Source organism: Channa argus, chromosome 9 (genome assembly GCF_033026475.1).
Source record: "Channa argus isolate prfri chromosome 9, Channa argus male v1.0, whole genome shotgun sequence".
Taxonomy (NCBI): Eukaryota; Metazoa; Chordata; class Actinopteri; order Anabantiformes; family Channidae; genus Channa; species Channa argus.
In genome coordinates, this window is record NC_090205.1 from 7,796,470 (window position 1) to 7,812,463 (window position 15,994).

At 43.0% G+C, this 15,994-nt stretch overlaps 1 protein-coding gene across 4 annotated transcripts in view; it reads left to right on the top strand.

Annotated features, from left to right (window-relative positions):
• arhgap20 (Rho GTPase activating protein 20) overlaps positions 1-14,326 on the top strand; it is a 44,504-nt gene extending 30,178 nt beyond the window's left edge. For all 4 annotated transcript variants that reach the window (XM_067516384.1, XM_067516382.1, XM_067516383.1 and 1 more), the window contains 8 exons: positions 250-316; positions 924-1,133; positions 4,501-4,691; positions 5,058-5,222; positions 5,807-5,916; positions 6,474-6,663; positions 10,309-10,423; positions 11,279-14,326. In XM_067516384.1, the coding sequence (XP_067372485.1) occupies positions 250-316; positions 924-1,133; positions 4,501-4,691; positions 5,058-5,222; positions 5,807-5,916; positions 6,474-6,663; positions 10,309-10,423; positions 11,279-12,984 (2,754 nt within the window). In that variant the 3' untranslated portion in view covers positions 12,985-14,326. The remainder of the gene's footprint in view (positions 1-249; positions 317-923; positions 1,134-4,500; positions 4,692-5,057; positions 5,223-5,806; positions 5,917-6,473; positions 6,664-10,308; positions 10,424-11,278) is intronic.
• The last annotated feature ends 1,668 nt before the right edge of the window (positions 14,327-15,994 follow it).

Genomic DNA, 15,994 nt, shown 5'->3' on the forward strand with positions numbered 1-15,994 from the left:
TCACATCTCATGGCTTAGAGTTTCACTTTTACACTGTCCAAATCGCTTTGGCTTTTTGCAAATGGCACCACATATTTAAATAGAAGAGATGAAAGGGAGCTGTGCAACATTTGTAGATGTTTCTTTGAGCCACAGTCCTGCAGTCATGGAGGAACATTGACACCTAAAAGCAAGACAGATGTGTAATAGTAGCTGAAAATTACATTTGAATGCAAAAGAAATGATGTGCTTCCGCTCTTCACTGTCTAGGGTTGCATTAAGGACCACCGGTTGTGGGTGAGCTCCAGTAAGGATGACCCTCCGTACCCTCTCATTGGTGAGCGCACCTGTCATAGGCATTTCTGTGTAAATCTGTCTTTTTAAAACACCATTAAATTTACTCCTGTTCCCTTTCAAGGTGCTCTTGAAATAGAACATTCACCTCCATTCGTGGGGGGTATAAGATTTCAGATAAGATGTCAGAAGTCATGCAGAGAAATCCCAGTGTGTAAACTAATAATGTGACAGAACTGCATGCCTGCTTAAAAAAACATGTTTCAAAAATGTATTAAACAAAAAACATCTGTCTCCTCCCCCCCACAACCAGTGTTTGGGGAAAACTGGTAATTCAGAGAATACCCACAGCAGGGGGTTACTACTGTACAAACATCAGTGGTACAGCAAAAACCCAACATCTGGGAACATTTCAGAGCAGTTAGTTTGTCACAGTGGTATTTCCGTGACATTCTGTTGCTATAATCTTTTTGTTCTGGGGTTCATGCTGAAAGCCTAAAATCCCAACTCCAGATTGCTGCTTCGTTGTTGTACAGATTCACTTCTGCCCTAATTTGTATCTGATTGTTGCCTCGGCTCCATGTCACATGTACACAGTACAAATACCAGACCTTTCCCCTCTAACCTCTGGACCCTGACCTGTCATTCAGGCCACGAGTTTCCCTTCAGCATTAAGATGAGCCACATTCGGGACGGCGGGAGCAGCAGCGGAGGACTGGGGGTCAGAGAAGGGAGGGATCCGATGAGTCCAACGGACTGTCCGGGTCTGCTGCTGCTGGACCAGTGTCTCCCTCCAGATACCCAGTGCCAGTTCATCCTCAAACCCAACAAGGTTGCCTCGGCACAAGCTCAACTTCTAGGTAAGGCAGTCAGAACATATATACAGAACAACATTTTTCAGAATACAAGAAGGTATATTCAGAATCAAAGGCAACTATGTATGTAGAAGACTTCAAATAGCAGTGTGAGGTAACAGCTTGAAAGCACTTTGAACTTGGTGGACTCCCTCTGCACTGATGAATATTGATTTGTGACAGAGTGGAGACAACAGAATGGTAATGAATAAACGTGTCATGTTTTTTTTTATTCTTTTAACATAAAAGGCTAAGGGTTTGGATAAAAACACATTTTGGAATGTGAATGTGCTTCCAAAATCCTTGTCCTCAGTAGGTTCTGAAAGTAGCACTTTGGTTTTAAAGGCAACAGGCATTTAACCACTGTCATCCGTCTCCTCCGCCGGACTATTGCTGGACCATTGAGGAAGATGAACGAGCAGGGAAAAAGTAATGTGTGTGCTGTGAAAAAAGAGCTGCGAAAAATATGAGCTCTTTTCCTCACTCTGACAGTTGAGGTTTCCCAGTAGATTGTTGGTTAGTGTCTAAAATCCATTCGTAAATCCCGCTCTGTGAAAAACCACAAGAAGAAGTATGAGAATGCAGAAGCATTAATACAGAACAGAAAGTACTTACTCAGAATTGGTCTTCCTTACATAAACATTTGTTTGTGCACATTCTTGACAGTTTCATGTTGTTAGTGCTGAGGATGAATCAATAGGTGAACAAGAAGAAAAGGAGCCAGGAGAATGGTGGGAAAAGAGTTTTGCAGCAGGGGTTAGGACAGTCGCGGTGTCAAAATAAGAAAAACATCAGTCAGACAAAGAGGAAGAAACCCCAGAAGGGACGGATGAGTGTGAGAAGAGGAAGATGGAAAGTGAAAAGAGATGACACAGCTATTGAATGAGCCTGTAGGTCAGCTGAGGTGAAGGAAAAAGAAACACTAGACTATAACAGATAGAGAGGAATTTACAAAGGGACACACTGGGAAGGAGACCTTAAAATTGAGAGGGACGGAAATGTGTCGAGGAGGAGAAAGGAAAAACAAGAGGCTGGTGGAGAGAAGCAAGGACGAGCTGCGTCTACAGGGACCGGGGTGGAAAAACCGAGGAGGTGAAGTTGAGAGGAAAACAAGTTGAGAAGAAAACGTGTGTGGTTTCCAGTCAAGGAGGCTCCAGTTTGCCAGCCACAAGCTTCGCCTCGGATTCCTTTGCCACAAGGACAACACGACTTACATAACCATACCAGCCTTGCCAACACAGAGGACTAATTGCTCACATCCGAAATCTTCATAGCAGAAGCCCCTTTTTGGGCTTCTATTTTCAAACAATCCTGCATGGTAGCAACTAACTTCCAACCCTAAACACAAAACTTCAGTGATGCTATTTTATCCCAAACATTTTCCACGCACCTGTGGATAGGACCAGTGTGCTCAAAGAGAAAATGTCTGACTGCCAGGCAACCCAGTGCAGAAGCATGTCTGAAATGTGTGTTTGAGGAATTTTCAAGGTGAGCAAATGTGGCATCAGGAGCACCACTGTGAGCTCTGAGACATCCATCATAGGTCAATGTGGAAGACTAAACCTCTGAGATCAATTAGTGCAGATACAAATGAACAGAGATTAGGTAGTTTGCTCTTATGGTTGGTTAGTTTAACTAAAGGGACAGACACAAGAGCATGTTCCTAATGTTCTTCAGCCTAGATGCTGGATGATGGGGGTTTCTGCAGTAGTAGAGAGGTGGGGGAATAGTATGATGCTAAAAGCTTTGCTCGGTTTTATAAATGGGAAAACACTTACTGTCATTTAGTTTGGTTGTGGTTTGATCACTGAGGTAAAGTTAAGAAAAGAAACTGATTCTCTTCAAGTTAATTGCTGATCCAGCTGAAGGAGTCTTGTGTAGTCTTGTTGCCCATCAAGAGAAATATTCCATCTAGCACCTGTTTTGTAACATGCTAGTAGATGATTGTAGTGCGATGACATACAGTTGCTACCCATTTGACAGTGTCTGTGACTGTTTCCTCATTCCTCATTCTCTAAGTCTGTTCCCTGACTAGCAGTAAAGACGTAACGCCTGGTTTACAGCAGGGTCGTGTTTTACACTGATAGTGAGGCGTGGCGAGTGCCAGAGCAGGGCAGTAATTCTGTTACTGCTGAACTTTGTTCCAGAGTGTATTTGGGCATTTTGCCACGGCAGATTGTTAAATAATGAACTCTATGTGAGGTATGCTGTATATTTTGCGAGACCTTTTGGGCTGCTGAGTTCTCCACCCACTGCAAGAATCTTAGGTTTGTTAGCAGAGTCCCACCCCAGGATACAAATCACAATTGCTCAATAAAATAAATGATATCATTTCAAGATTGTTGGCAAATCAAAGTAACTACAATGAAATTTTACTAGAAGGACTCTTAAGATTTACTGCTCTGTGTTTGCAGTTTTATAGTTCATGCAGGTACTGTGTAGTGGTTCATCTGTTTATATTTTCTCATACTAATTAGTCTGAAGATATTTTTAGCCACGATAAAAACCGGGAAGAGTAGCAGATTGGTACATTTTAGTCACAGAAGAGAGTAAACATTTGGCTTTCTGCTGAATAAAGGAACTTGATGATGATTTCAGTTCATGGACTGATAAATTAATTGACTGATTATTCTCAGAACTACTCCAAGTAGGAGTTAAAGTAACAAAGTTAAAGTTGTTCACTTATTTTCTTTGTGCCATGAAGACTGTGCAAGGAGATTAAACGTTGCAATGTTTGCAGCACATTCCCCTTTTACGTGCACATGCATTGTGCAGTTTCCCAAATGCATGTCCACGGTGAGCTGTCATGTCACAGAGCACATGTAGACACATTGGAGACATACCTCGACTGCTGCAGACAGACATTTAAGGGGAAGCAACACAGGTAGACATTGTGACCTGACTGAACACTCAACAAGCATGCAGCCACACAGAGAGACACATTGGGGCCCATACATGCACGAAGAAACGGACACACACACACAAGCTTAAAATTAAGCGGTGCTCTTTAGCACACGGTGCATGTCTGCATAAGTTTCTCTCAAGGGTTCTTACACTTCTCTCTCTTTTTCGTGTCTTTCTCTCTATTACACCATCCTTTCTCTGTCTCTTTCAACTTGACCTTTTGCTGTTTTCAGTCTGTAATTATTTGTCTGACGTGTCACAGATAAGAATCACTGGAGGTTTGATCACATTCTGACTTTTGCCATTAACTGATTTTCATTTCATCCTTTAAACCTTACGGGCAGGTGTATTAAAACCTCACTTGCTAAGAAAATTAGACCAGAATAAACATTACTTTAACCATTATACATGGGCGACAGTTGCTTCAGTGTGCCATCAGCTCACCTCTCTTCCTTCCTTCCTCCCTCAGAGCCTGGTCAGCAGAAGTCTTTTAAGAGAAAGAGGTCTCTGATCAACTGGCCTTTCTGGAGAGGCTCCAACACACAGCTCGATGGCCTGGCCCTGTCTCCAACCTTGCTGTCCCCCACTCAGGGACAGCTGTTCGGACTTCCCCTAAGCTCCGTTTGCACTTCAGATCATGGTCTGCCCAAGCCTGTCATGGTGAGCTGAGTGGGGGTCACGTTAACCAGTAGGAAGGGTCAAAGCATGATTTGGAAATTGAAAGTGTATTTTTGGAAAGAGTGGTCTGCGATGGATCGCTGTGCAGGAGTGTGCAAGCAAATGGATTCATTATTAGATGAAAATTGGGACGCTGACCACATGCTTATATTGGACTCTACTGTTTGTCTCAAATACATGTTCAAGTTAAAGAAAGAAAAGAGAATAGAAACCCAAGAGAAAGGAATCCACATTCCACATGCTGGGAATAAAGTTTACTTTGTGATTTTTGTGGTGCTGCAAAGAACCATTTAGGAAGACCAAACCGGACCTCTCCTCTCCAACCTGCCATCTGCCTGTTCCTTTCAGGACATGTTGGTGTTCCTGTATCTGGAGGGGCCCTACACCAGAGGCATCTTTAGGCGCTCAGCTGGGGCCAAAGCCTGCCGGGAGCTTCGAGACAGACTAGACAATGCGGCTGAGGATGCAGAGATATCACACCAGTCTGTGTTCGTCATCGCTGCTGTCCTCAAGGTAACACACACAGACACTCGGCTTCGTACAGTTCTGCTGCGTCTCACTCGTCTGAAGCCAGCGAACAGAAAGCAGGAGCGACTGATGTGCGTCCAAAGTCACAGAAGGCCAGACAGGTTAATCTGTCTCTGCACAGCCAGGCAGGCAGGCAGGCTGCCAGTCACACACACAAGGTGCAGCACTGTACAGCATCCAGACCAAACGGTCGCTTTTTCACAGTTGGCTGTATTTATACTTGTTTTCTGCACAGAGTAGGGGGATTGTGCATCACCTGAGACAAAGACAATGCTGTTGTTTGTCATTTTGCTGGAGGACAAATTGCACCGACAGGCACTTAATAACAGGACACAAGAAGCTATAACCACTGTTAAATAAAATTAAAATCTAATCTGGTGAGCAAAGAGAGCAGAGCGCACTTATAAAATCAATGCTGGAGACATGTTTTATGTGTTCAACCTGAGAAGCACCTGATCCAGCTGCTTATTGTTGGAAGACGTGTAGGTCAAAAGTGCAATGGGTTAAATGAGAAACAGACTCCTTGTTATTTTTAAATATCCCTAATTGTAAAGTATCTTTATGTGCAGGATTTTCTACGGAATATTCCAGGGAGCATGCTGTGTGTGGATCTATATGACCAGTGGATGGATGTGATGGAGGGCGATGGCGGGGAGGAGAGGATGCAAGCTGTCAAGAGGTAAAAACATTCTCTTCAAATCCTAAAAACCATCATATTTAATGCCAATCTCCTGCTACTGGTTTACCTGGTTTGTCTTTCTCATAAGTACACACACACACACACAGATACACACACAAGATGTCAAATGGGTATTTGTTGTATAGTTGGGTGAAAAATAAAGGAAAGATGTTGAACAAATGAGTGCTCTGGTGGCTTGTGGTGTCCCAGCAATTTACTGTGGCACTGTGTTGGGTTTGTCCTTCAATTACAACGTTTATGTGTCGGGATTGAAAGATGGAGAAGGAGAGCGGCATTGCTTCAGGTCCAGAAGCAACAAACTGAATTCCTTTAGCTTAGCAAAAGCGAAAACAAGTAACATGAAAGCAACAGTGATAATGTTTATGGGGAAATTCCTCTGGAGCCTGAGATCAGCAAAAAAACACACACACACTGTGAGAACAAGAACGAGCGAGAAGTGTTCGCTGTTGGCAGTTAGTTCCCATGATGTCCACATCAAACCACCCGCTCCTCGGTTCTGTCTTTAATTTGTCTTTATCGCTCTCACACTCTCTCAGGTTGCTCCATCTCCTGCCCAGCGAGAACCTGCTTCTGCTGCGACATGTGATCGCCGTGCTGCACTGCATCCAAGGCAACGCCCACGACAACCAGATGAACGCCTTCAACCTGTCTGTCTGCATCGCTCCCAGCATGCTCTGGGCGCCAGCATCCAGCACCTCTGAGATGGAGGGGGAGGACACCAAGAAGGTGAGGAGGGACTCCTGTTTCCAGTCTAATGCTAAGCTAAGCTAACAGGTGGCTGCCTCCAGCCTCACACTGAACATGTAACTAATAAGCTGAAACGTGTAGAACAGAGAGACCAACATGACAGGAGCAAAGCCTTTGGTCTGAAGGTCCAGTATCTGTCAGTCATTCACACGAAGATCTTGTTTGACTTTTATGACAGACGTTGGCGGTTGAGAGACTTAAGGTTACAGGTTTTCCAAAATTCCTTACATAGCCTCTACAGTCCGCTTTGTCATCAGCTCTCCATCCAGGATCATCACGTGTGTGTCCTGCTTCCAGACTTTCAGAGAGCAGAAATCTGTGACAGTTGGTCTTTAAGTGTAAAATCTCCAGTCTTTAAAAGTCTTAGCTAGTCCTCAGACATGTCCCCAGCTTTGGAGGATTAGTGTCCTCAAAGTACAGAAACAAGCATGGTTATGAATAGTTAGTTTTTCCGAAAAAATTACTGCTAAACTGTTGGAACAGACATGTATTTGAGGTGTTTTTATAATTTGTAGTGTTCCACTGGTAAATTTTTAAATACAAAATCAAGAATCCAGGCTAACCTGACATGACTTAACTCCGCAGCATAGTTTCAGCAGCCAGAAACCCCAAAGGAAGCCCCCTCACCCACCAGAGCCTATTGTGAGACAAAGACAAAAGACAAAGCCCCTACTAAAGCTTTTTGATATGTGGTCTGTTAGGAAGGTTACAGTGATTGAGTTACACACAATCTGTGTGGGTGGGTGTTTTGCTTGTGTTTTAAAGTGTGTGTGTGTGTGTGTGTGTGGGTGTGTGTGTCCCTGAGGTGCTTGAGGTTCATTGAGAAAATATGCAAATAATTTCCCAAAGAATCCTGAGGCCAAGTGTGTATTTTAGCAGAAAACGATGTTGCTGAAACACCCCTCTCTTTCTGTCCTCTCGCACTTGTCAGCACAAATACCCTCAACACCCCCAAATACCTAAATATCTCTTTCACAAATGCTCCCCTGATAACACTTTCCATCTCACACACTGCTTGTTTGTGTGTGCGGCCTCAGCACAGGCAGCCTCTTTCTGGGAAAAATAACAAAGTGAGATTTCCACATTTCCCTCCTTGCGGCCAGAGCCAGGGGCCAATTTAAGCCAGCCCGAGCCCCTGGCCTTGTAATGGCTATTTTCCAACCTTGTCTGGAGACACGTGAGCACTCAGTTTTAGCCACTTCAATTTAGTCTCTGTCCAGCCTTGTTTCATGCAGCATATAATTTAAATGTTCTTGGCTGTTTAGGAGCTTTAGAGGTAAATACAGCTTTAGTTTGTGTATTCCATAAGATGGAGGCAAGAGAGCTGTTGAAAACAAAGTGTTTTTTCTCCAGTTTGTTGCTACCTAAACAGCTTGAAATCTTCTCTTTAAAGGCTGAATGTGTTTGTTTGCTGATGACCTCAAAACCCACTAACACACAGCTGTGAAATATCCTAAAGCACAGTCACACACACCCTTGCAAGTGAACAAATATATATGGAGCATATGTGCTCCATGTATCCTGCAGGCAGTGTAAAAAGGCCAATCTAACCTAAAGATTTCACAAATATTTTGTGAATGGCACACATTTCAGATTTGCCCTGTTCCTCTAAATGGTTGAAAGAGAGTTTAAGATAGCATCCTGCTGAGATAAGAAAAAAGAAGCAGCACTGAAGGGGCTATTGATGGATAGATAGGTGAAAGTGTCTTGGATGCCCACAGGCTCATTGTAACAGTGCTCTGTATCACGTAGCAGCTCTCTGTGAGTGACAGCGAGGAATGCTGAATGAGGTATTGAAGAAAGGCAGGGGGGACTTGGAGGGAGCTGCAGGTAAAAAAGGAATGAGTTGTGACAAAGACGGAGAGCAGAAATGAAAGTAAGGTTGGTGCCATGAAGCACCAATTTGGTGCACGACTACCTACCATTTCCCAATGATAAACACATAAAAAACACAGATATGTTCCAGTTTGCAGTGTAAATGTCTGTTAAATTATTTTCTGCTGGAAGCAAACAAGTGTGCGCGTCTATCAGACAGATGTCAGTAAGTAAAGTTATCTCACCTGTAATCAGAAACTGGTTTATTTCACCTGCAGACTTTAGCGCCGTCAGACACCTCAAAAGCCATCAAGGAACAGACAGATGAGACATTTGGGCGACTGTTACTGCAGGTTATGAATAGCATAGAGTACAGAATTACCCACAATCCAAGTAAAGAGTGGCCTCAGGGTTTTCATACAGCAATCATTAGCACATCTAAAGAGAGGTAGTGTGTGCATGCAGAGAAGATAAAGCCAAAAATGGCGCATTTGTTCTCGAGTAACAACTGCAAAGGATTAACTGTCCTTGATAGCAAGAATGGAGCTTGTTAAGTTATGTAACTGTAAAATAATCGGCCTTCATCTTTGGTCATCTGCCAGGTAAAATGCAAACAAATGCACCCCACGAAACAAATCTGCATCCTATTATTTTTTTTATGTCTCTCCACTGCATCATTTTTGTCCTTAATTTTAAGATGACAAGACCTTCATGACAGATAAGACTTTGTTGTGTAGCCTTTTTGGCCGCTGATTCATTAAATGCGTATGGACGCCATGCAGGCAAACAAACAGGCAACATTTGGCCCGCTGTTGAACAGGCAGGTCCAAAAATCTGCTGTGTTTTCCATAGTGTCACAGAGGGAGAATGAAAAATAACTCATTTATAAACAAAACAGTCAGATTTTAGTTGAAGTATTGTAAAAACCGGGGATGATAAGTCTGTGAAGTTTCTGAGTGCCTCGGGCTCTCTATAACTCTTCGTGTCGTACGACGCCATATGTGTTTAGTAAATTTTGTCTGTTTACTTCTAAAGGCGCAGCTTCAGCCAAGTGATGTGATTTGTTTGTGGACACATTCCAGCTGGGCTGATAATACCCATAAAGCACACGCATTGTCTGCTGGTTTTATAGGTTTTTTTCCCCAAATATTTGTTCCTGAATGTGATGACAAACCCATGATTTTGCTTTGTACAAAATCTGAAACTAGTGGATCTCTAGTCTCTTGCTCGCAGCAGTGGTAAACAAGTGTTTGAGCAGGTGATAATACAGAGCCAATACATGTCGTCATCCTACAGTATGTTATCGTCGGAATATCATCCAGGACTGGGAGGAAGGAGTTTGACATTCTCTTGATCCACGTGGAATGCAAATACTCTGGCACAAGTTGGAAGGTTCGCATCAGTGCAAACAAACAAACACAAATTTTCTCCGAATGATAGTGTTATATACACAAAAAACACAACTTTTGACAAATGCCAAATGGTTGGAGCTGCCTTCACAAAGGTATTTAGTTCACAGTGTTGGACACGAAGCAGGCGGCAGCTTTAGAACAAGCAACTGCTCTGGATTTACAGCCAGTTTAATCGATGTTAAAATTTGAACATGGGGGTTTTACATAGCAAATTTGTTAGGCAACAACGACTCCCAGAAACCGCATGCTTTCCGTCTTAGTGCTGAAGTGCTGCAGACGTTTTCTTGCAGGATTACGCCTTCATCCAACTGTACAAAGCGAATCGTCAGCATCTGCAGCGAAGCAGAGAAAAGTCCAAAAACTTCATGCTATAACCAGGGGGTGTTTCTCCGTGCAGGTGTGCGAGCTGGTCCGCCTCCTCATAGAGAACTGCAGCAGTGTTCTGGGAGAAGACGTCCCCTCGTTGTTCAGGAGCTTCAGCCAGAAGAGCAGCAGCAGCGACCATGGATCAGGTAATAAAATCTACTGCGGTGCTCTATGAAACACGTGATATAAACAGAAATATTTTAGAGTTTGAATAAACTGCGTTGAACTTAGCAGGCCAAGTGTGTGGGTTTGGCTTTTAATACAATCCCCACTTCTGTTCTTTCATTAAACCACTGTAATTTCTATCAGCTCGTGATCCCAACGATTACATTACTTCAGTCTTTATTTCATTACATTCTATATATAGGAACTATGTATATGAACTGTGTCCTGTTTCCTGAAGGTGCCTATTAACCAACAATGTTTGGTGTGTTACACCTCATAAAATTCAAACAAGGTGGTTTGAAACTTGACCGGCTCACAGTGCCGATTTGGGTCAGTAAATTCACTAGCAGCAATTTCAGACATTGCCTGGGTCACAGGTGCTGAATCTGCTGATTCATAAATATCACCATGCTTCTGCCTCGCTCTATAAATAACAACCAGAGGTCGATGAGCACACAGCAGGACGACACTTTGTCCTCTGTTCTCCTCGTCTCCAGTGGTGAACTGTGACTTTGTTCATTCAGCTCAGGGGTCAGGATTTGATCTTGGTTTCTACCAGGACAGAAATAACAGATGTAGCTGCAGACGTCACGTATTTTTCACAGCATGTTGGTTGCTGTGTAAATAATTAAACTTTGGTTTTGGTAGCTGGTACATGGCAGGACACTAAATTGCAGGATATTTGCATGAGTCATACGTTATTTTCTGTGTATATTTGGGTTAAACTTTCTTGATGTTTCCACTTGTTTAGTCCACATCTCATATTAATGTTCTTTTCTGCGTTTTCTTTCCTCATCTATCACCCACTTTCTTTTCCTCCCTGTTTTCCTCCCTAGATGTGTCGTCCTTCCAGATGAACGACTCGTCCTACGACAGTTTGGAGAACGAGCTGAATGATGATCCCGAGTCTCCCTACCAGGAGCAGCTGCCACTTCGTGACAAAGACAAGCCGGACAGCCGCAGCCGTGACTCTGTTATCACCCTGAGTGACTGTGACCCTGATCCTGAGCCTGAGACTGACCTCCTACGGCAACTCCCCCCATTGGCCAGACCGAGAAGGTTCAGCCCTGCAGTTCGACAGCATCGCACCCGACAGGCTAACGGCCTGTCGCAAGGTCCCAGGAGGCTGAGAAGGAGTTCAGAACCGGCTTTGACCCTGACTAGTACACCACCCTCGGGCAAAGTGGCAGTTTATGCTGATAACCATCACCCTCCAGTAAGGAAGGCAAGCTATGATGCTGCCATGGAAGGGGAGGATGAGGATGAGGTGTTTGTGGAGCAACGGCTGAATGGACTTCAGCTGAAGGAGGAGGGAGAGGATGGGTGTGAGAAGAGAGGAGCTGAAGCTCAGAACAGTGGGCGGAGGAAGACGAAGCATGCACCTCCGCCTCCGCTGAGACTGGATGCCAGCTGTTCCAGTCTGTCGTCCCCTGCTACCTCACCCACGGGCTCCTCCCTCAGTTCTTTAGACTCCGCCTTCTCCCAGTACTCTACTGACTACGTCTCCAATGGGGCAATTCTATCAGCTGAGTCAGCTTCTCTCTCCACTTTCTATCCTGGACGGCCCCAGCTCTCACCAAAGGCTTCCCCGTCTCAGAGGGAAGTGCCACCTCATTGTCCACAACACAACCAGTCCCCTCGAACCAGCCGAATCCCCTCCCATCCCCACGGCCTCCACCCTAACACTTGGCTCAAGAGAGACCGCCGCCTGTCGCAAAAGCAGCCTGTTAATGGACACACAGAGGAGGACTCATCTATTGTAAATGGGAAGACCCACCCAACCAGTAATGACTGCTCTGGCGGTTCCCCGGAGGCTGTGGTGACAAATCAGAACTGCGACCGGAGATCCAGCAGCCCTCCATCTTACCAGCAGGCTTTGCTGCAGCTGCACCGAAACCGTTCTCCTTTCTACCGGGGGACAGAGAAGCCTTTGACAGTCAAAGAGCTGAGGCAGCTCCACGACCAGACCTGTACCTACAGGCCCCTTAGTTTGGCCTCATCTAACAACCACAAACCACACACAGGAAGTGAAGTCTCACACAGGCAGAATGGAACTGAGTCTTTGCAGCCTCCACTCGGTGTTTTCTATGGACAAAGCTCCACCACTCTGGTCCTCCAGAGGCAAAAGTCCCACTCAGTAACTGCAGCCATGGAGGGGCACAAACCCACAGGGACCTTTCCCCTCCTTCGCCGAGCATCTGAACCTGCCAAAGTCACTGCAAACTCTTATCCCTCCTCCAGCCTAACTTTGGACAGACGTCACACGTCAAAAAACCAGTCCCAAGATGGCGCCTTGGCAGCGTCAGGCGTGGAGGCCGACCACATCCAGCCACGCTTCTGCCTCTCTCCTTCCGCTAGCCGGACTGTAAGGGACTACTTTTCCTCACAGGGACAGGATGATGCAGATGTCTGTCTGCAGAGGAGTCAGGAGGTGGCACTAGCTATTGTGCAGGGGAAGAGAGAGTGGCAGAGCAGACGGTGCAGCGACCCACGAGTGGACGACTTTGAACAGCTCTTTTTTGCAGAAGAGTCGTATGTGTAGAATATGAACGTTGTGTGTGAAAGACTGATTTTTACCAGATCTGTTGTATGAAACTTGTCATTATTGATGTTGTTATGCTCTTTCATTCGTTGCTTCTGGCATCAGTGGAGTATCGCAGTTTATTATAATGGTACATACAAGATTTACTTGTGTACTTTAAAGTACAGATGCACAGCTGCAGCGGTTCACGTTTATGGCCATAAACTGTAGCTAATATCACACATCTGGCAAACAGCAGATTAAAAGGTTTGTTGTTGTTGGTTATAATTCATAATATTTCACAGAAGAAGTTTAAGTGCTTCAATGTATTTGACAGTGACATGACTTTGTAGCATTGTAGCTGGGCTCCTCAAAACCTGTTAAAAAAAGAAGTGATGGCTGGTCCTTTCATTCATTATAAGCAAAAGGATGGTAAGAAACAGTCAATTGTGCTTCTGGATCCACAAAGAATCTGGTCAGCATTTCTGCTGTTGTGCCAAAATCTCTGATTCCTCTGAAAAAAGTTTTTTCTCACTGCTTTTTCAGCACATTTTTTTACTTTGAAAGCTCGCAACAATGTTCAAGGCCATAAAAATATTTTTTGCAGTATTGAACGCTGATAATTATAATAGTTACACTAAATTTGTATTAAAATTCAGACCATGCTATACATTAGCATACTTGTGGGTGATTAAGCCGTAACAACTGTTGGTTAACACACCACTCTGTAGCAGTAATGACAACAGTATGGCAAAGATGGCTGCTATGCCTCAATGGAAATACAACAAATACGCTTTCAATAATGTTTGCTGCCATGCCAGAGCTGCCAAGCCCCTGCTATGTACACATGTGCTTTAAGAAAACAGTATACATATATATTTTAATGGCATTTGTACCATTTATGAATAAGTGTATCTATTAAGTGAACTATTACTCTTCCAGAGACTGAAGTGTTTATCCATTGAATCAGTGAATCAGTAAGGCTGGTATTTATTCATATGAGCCAAATCTCCTGACAAACAGCCCACAGCGCTGTCCTCTATAGCTCTGCTTTATATCCGTGTGACCGTGGAGGGATAAGAGGGGAAGGGGAAGCAGAAAGAACTGCTGGTGTGAGTGTGTTTAAGTGACTGAGTTTGTGTAAAAGAAAGTCTGTTAAATGTGATGTGAGAAATCTCTTTTATTGTTGCTTTCATAGCACTTCAAAACAGTTTTGGTCTGACAGAATTTCCAGAACACGGCGTGTGTGTGTGTGTGTGTGTGTGTGTGCGCGCTTTTTTTTTTTGGTGACACTTTACAATAAATGACCTTATTTCACTCTGCATTAATGTACTGAAAAATATGTAAGTATGCATATAAAACATACCTATAAATAATGTTTTCTTAGAATTTAAAAGGAGTTTTCATGAGAATTAACACAGTGTTATTATGAACTTAACGTAACACTTCCACACTGGAATAAGGCCATTGTAATTTGTTGCCATTTTAAATTGACTCAAAAGTACTTTATGGTCTGTTGTTATTTGTTATCTTCCATTACAGTGAATTGTGTTCAACGTGTATAGTTCTTCATATTTATGATACAAAAGTATATATATATATATATATATATATATATATATATATATATATATATATATATATATATATATATATATATATATATATATATATATATATTACCTTGTTTCTATGGTATGTTGTGTGGGAAAATCAAATGTGTATTTTTGTACATGCCAATTTTGATGCTGCTGTCTCTAGAAAGTATATTTACTACAAAATGCACCATTTGTATATTGTGTACATCTGATGTCCAATGCTCACATGAATAAAATGTCATTACTTTTAATAACTGTTACTCCTGTGAAGCTACTTTCCACGTCCTCCGGTGTAGCTACTCTCTGTACAGGTACACAGGGACAGACGTCAGGCAAAAACAACCTCAGATGAACAACAACAGGTAGCTTTTTCACAGTGCCATTATTTATTTAACAAAGATGTAATCATACAAAACCATATGGGCAATACCAAGTACTCCCTTACATCCACGGGACTTAAGAGGGGAAGTTGCTGCTCATCATCAGCGTTTAATGCTACTTAAGGTGGATTTACAAGCTATTGAATCATGGGAGGTTCAGCTTCATTTTTGTTAAATGATGGCACTGTGAAAAAGTTAGTTGTTCGCCTGGGGTTCTATTTGCCTAATGCTGAGTAAGACATGTTATGATCTGAGGATTTGTATTACATTTTCACACTCTAGTGGTACTGTCAACTTCCATAAGCTGAAAATGGTAAAAACCCAGAGTACACGTACAGTATTTGCTAAATACTGCTGGAAATTGCTGTAAGTAACTAGTTTTAAGGTTGGACCCAATAAGGTGCTTGACACAACTGCTCATTTGTTTTAAAAGTCTGACGTGAATTTATGTTTGCTTTAACATCTCTAGTAGAATTTAAGGGAGATGCCAATGTAACGTTGCTTGTCTGCACACTATGTGTTGTGAGGCTGAAAAAGATGCATTGCATAACCATCAGTGAGGTTCATAAAATTATTTATGGAGGGATTTCTGAAGGAACGCTGTGGTTGAAGCGTCCCATGAAGGTTTGTTTAAGCTCTTTTGAATTATGACTGCAAACCTGATGTGTGTATTTACTGCAAGGAAACTACTGAGAGTGAAATTTACTAACACAAGGACCAACTGTGGCTTTTTAATTGTTTGTCTAACTTTAGGTAATTTATATTCTTTTCAACAAGAACAGAACATCAGCAGCCAGTGTTGGCTTATATAATAACAAACCCTCAGAAATCTAGACAGAGTCATCACAAATCTTCACATTTTTACTCTGGTATATCTTATTGTAATCATATTTCCAGCAGAACAAGACAATAAATTATACATACTGTTGACTGTTTACTGAGTCAGGTTGCTCAGCAGCTTTGGTGACGTAATCGAAACACAGCATATTGGGAGTCTTTTACATATAACTTGAACCCAAACTCAAAGATCACAAACGTCTTTACAAGACTGTG